The sequence below is a fragment of the Glossina fuscipes genome, unplaced genomic scaffold, assembly GCF_014805625.2.
Source record: "Glossina fuscipes isolate IAEA_lab_2018 unplaced genomic scaffold, Yale_Gfus_2 52785, whole genome shotgun sequence".
NCBI classification, from domain to species: Eukaryota; Metazoa; Arthropoda; class Insecta; order Diptera; family Glossinidae; genus Glossina; species Glossina fuscipes.
In genome coordinates, this window is record NW_023999692.1 from 2,280 (window position 1) to 6,120 (window position 3,841).

The 3,841-nt window shown below is 35.1% G+C and overlaps 2 protein-coding genes across 2 annotated transcripts; one reads left to right on the forward strand and one right to left on the reverse strand.

Moving 5' to 3' along the window:
- Positions 1-735: 735 nt before the first annotated feature.
- Positions 736-2,148, reverse strand: LOC119643074 (PHD finger protein 7-like). Its single transcript, XM_038042422.1, has one exon. It carries the CDS (start codon positions 2,146-2,148, stop codon positions 736-738), a length of 1,413 nt encoding a protein of 470 aa, XP_037898350.1.
- Positions 2,149-2,823: 675 nt separating this feature from the next.
- Positions 2,824-3,835, forward strand: LOC119643072 (the record flags this gene model as incomplete). Its single annotated transcript, XM_038042421.1, has 3 exons — positions 2,824-3,138; positions 3,199-3,747; positions 3,810-3,835. Coding segments are annotated over exons 1-3 (825 nt in total), but the record flags the coding sequence as incomplete, so codon positions are not given.
- Between the last annotated feature and the right edge of the window lie 6 nt (positions 3,836-3,841).

Consider the following 3,841-nt stretch of genomic DNA (forward strand, 5'->3'; position numbering starts at 1 on the left):
TTTACTTTTATGAAAATTTAATACATTTATAATTTTATTCTTTGCCAATCATCCAATAATATTACGGTAATGTATATGTTATTATAAATAATTTTTTTGAAGTGCTTATCTAGATACGCAAATGTGAAGAGAGCTGAAAAGAAATTGGGTGTAACAAGCGGAGTGGCCGGGATGCTTTTATATTAAAAATAAGAAAATTAAATAAATTAATAATAATTGAACAGACAGAAGCATGTTAATGCTAATAAACGTAGAGGTGATATATAAGACCGAAGAGAAATTTCAAATGGACGAATACTATTTCTATTGCTGATTACGCATTTAATTATCGAATAAGTTATGCGCAATTTTTTTTTAATAATTTACACTGTGGAAGTGTGGATATGTCCATGTTATTGAAAGCAATTGATAGCCAGAAATTATAATTGCAATAATAATTTCTGTGGTGGAAAACGCCTGTATACTGTGAAACAATGATAAACATTTACTCAATCCTGGAGAAGAAAGAACATTACTGGTCAGTTTCCATTATATAAAAAAGTAAGTTGAGTGGTTTCTTTGTACCAGAATAAAATTATCTGGAGTGCATAAACCACTTCGCGTAAATTCAGAAATGTGACGTAAAATTAAACTGTCTAATTTTGTTACAAAAAGCATTTTACAAGTCTGATCGCTACAAGAGCTTAAATATTTATCTTGGAAACGAGTTATGCAAATTATACAAAACGAGAAATTTTATTTCAAAGCATCAATAATTTTATCAAATTCGTTTATAATGCTTAGATCGCCACTGCGCTCAACAATATCTTCTGCATTAATCAAATTTTTACTACATTTTATTTCATCCAACGTTTTGCCAGCAAAACGTGCATCATTAAGTTTTACTTTAACCTTAACTTTGGCCAAGCAATCGAGAGAATCAGTGAATTCGTACATATCTAAAATTAAGAATTCGTCATCTGATTGCACTTCATCAATATCTAGATGGACATTCTCATCATCATTGGGGTCGCAACAGAGTCGATCCATGCCTGAAGTTAAAGCCTGCACAGGTTCGTCAATGTTCTCAACTAAACCATTTGTGTCTGTTACTTCATCAGGAACGCTTTTTCCATTGTTGTTGTTTTGAGAGAATATAACCGTAACCATCGAAGACGTACTATCGTCTGAAAATTCTGAATTTCCATGTAGCAAAAATGGTGATGGTGGGTTAATTTGAGCTTTGCTTATATAAAGACTCGCATCAAACAATCCATTAATACTTTTTTCTGCTTTAGGCGATAAGCAAAGAGAATGTTCGATTGTCAAGCACCTATCGCATTTGAAGTCTTCAACCTTTTCTTTGGAATTTTCAAATCCCGGTATGCAAGTCGGATTATGAGCACCAAAGGAGCCACAAAGCTTGCATACGGTCAAAAACCACTTACGTCCTTCTATATATTCAACGTATTCACGCCCTCTAGGACAATTGCATTTTGTCATGTCACAACGATTGTAGCCGCAATGCAAATCTCTGTAGGCATTCGGCTCAAGCTCCCACTTTGCATCACGATCCGGCACAAATATGCCCTGCAGCTTTACCGCATCTCGAAATTCCCCGCTCTTACACCAAATGCATTTCAAATAGTAGCCAGCGCTTAAGGCGTATTTTTGCATGCATAAGTTGTGAACAAACCCATTTTTACAGCACTCGGCATAAATCCAATTTTTAGGATGATAATTGTACATACGCTTAGTGCAGATAAAACACACAGCATGATCGCCGGAACATTTGGAATTCATCAATTGTTGTTGGTAATCATTTAAAGGCAGACAAGCGTGGCAATATGAATTAAATTCTCCCACAAATTGAAATAAACATTCGTTAAGATGGCCACAAGTTATATGAAAATATTTCTTGCATATTTTACAGCCTATTGTGGCGCTAGACTTTGAGCAATATTTGCATATTCGTTTAGTAGCGTCCGCAATTTCTCTACGTATATCACGAAATAGGAAACCCAAAATACCGGAGGCATCATTGCCGTTCTGAGGTAGATTAGTGGATAACAGTAGGCAGTAATAATGTATCGTTAAGTCTTTGCTGGTCATCCACTCGCCAAATATTAGTACATCATCACCTTCAATGCTGGAAGTTTGTCTACACATGCTGCACTGATCTTCCTCTTTCCAATGAGCCATCTTTCATATGACATATAAAATAATACTGCACAATCCCTTTAGCGATTCTGTTTTAATCTTAAAATCTCAACACAAATTGTCCGCGCAAAAGCATTGCCAATTGAATTACAACAGCTTACGATAATAAATCATTTAGAACACTGCCAGACATAAGTATTTTCTTGCATTTTAGACTTTGACGGTTTAAATTGAAGACATTAAAAGCAATCAGTAGAAAAACATAGAAAACTGTTCCCTATTTTTACCAGATCCTTAATTTCAGCGGGTTTAATTTAGATGTCGTAACCTCAAAGGCAAAAGTGAGACTTTAGGTAATTACATTTTTATTCGAAATTTGCAACTTTTTTGTTTTATATTCGGTGGCGCAACTCTAGTTTGGCTATAGTATTACAAATACGCATATTGAAAACCAATACTTGCCATTTTTTAGGCAGCTTTATGTTGGAAATGTGTTTCTTTTTTCATATAAAATAATATTTAGAAAATTCAATAAAGCTAAATAGCAATATGAAAAATATATTGTTTTGATTGTGCTTACGCCTTTTGCGCGGCGTTTCAATTTTTAATCCGAGTTGCACAAAAGCGTACGTTGTTTATCTTTATGATGGTAGAAAGTCTTTTATATCAAATTGGAAGAAAAACAGCTGAAAGAGCCGGTGCAGAACGTGCATATTTTTATGTTAAATAATAATTAATAGTTGGAGGATATGTTGAAATCGCGGAACTTTTGGTGTACCCAGAGACGATGGAAAAGTGGGAAAACTCGTTGGTCAATCCAACAAAGAAAAAGAACTAATATTGACAGAGCTTTGGAAAATTTCGACGACTTCTATGGTTCAGTTTTCGGATTACGATGGAAAAATATGCGAGTTGCCCTTTTGACTGAACACAAATATATAGCTATGGTTAATAATTTTGGTGATACAGAGAAAACGTGTAGCCAACTGGAAATGGATGGTGAGCAGTTAAACGGAATATATAAAAATTTCATGGAAATATTTACCTTTTATTTTTTAGGGGCGATTAATATAAAATCATTGGTGCAATTAGCTAAAGAAAGATTAGAAGGAGAGTCACTCTTAGAGAATAATCCGTCAAGTTATAAAATGGAGGATAAATTGGAAATAATTGCCCGTCGCCAAGAGGAACGCGAAATTCGATCTTTATATCCTGAAGGCACAACAGAACAAGAGATACCGCAACACCTAGAGTATAAAACAAGTGACGACACGGAATTGAAGCGGCCACCTACCTCTGACTTAAATGAAACACCTAAAAGTAGTATGGGTCACGCTTTAGAAACTGATGTATGCCTAGATGAACGACGTATAATAGACCCCGAAATTGGTACCGGTGGTCTTTATGAATTTGTCCCCGCCACCAAAATCAAAGGCATGGAGGATTGGATACCGGAATCGGACTACTATCGATATTATCAAACGACAACAGATTTTCCTTTGAAAATAGAACCAGAATTAAACTTTTCGTACCCAGAAAACTTGGCCTTATATACATACGAAATGGGGAATTGCTCTGAATTTCGTGCACCACGCAAGTGTTTAACAGGTTCGTTATGTTAATTACCGTACTTTTTTGGACATTAGCGAAATTCTTTTTAACCCACTAAGGCGTTCTATCACACTACTTAATGGATGGAGCA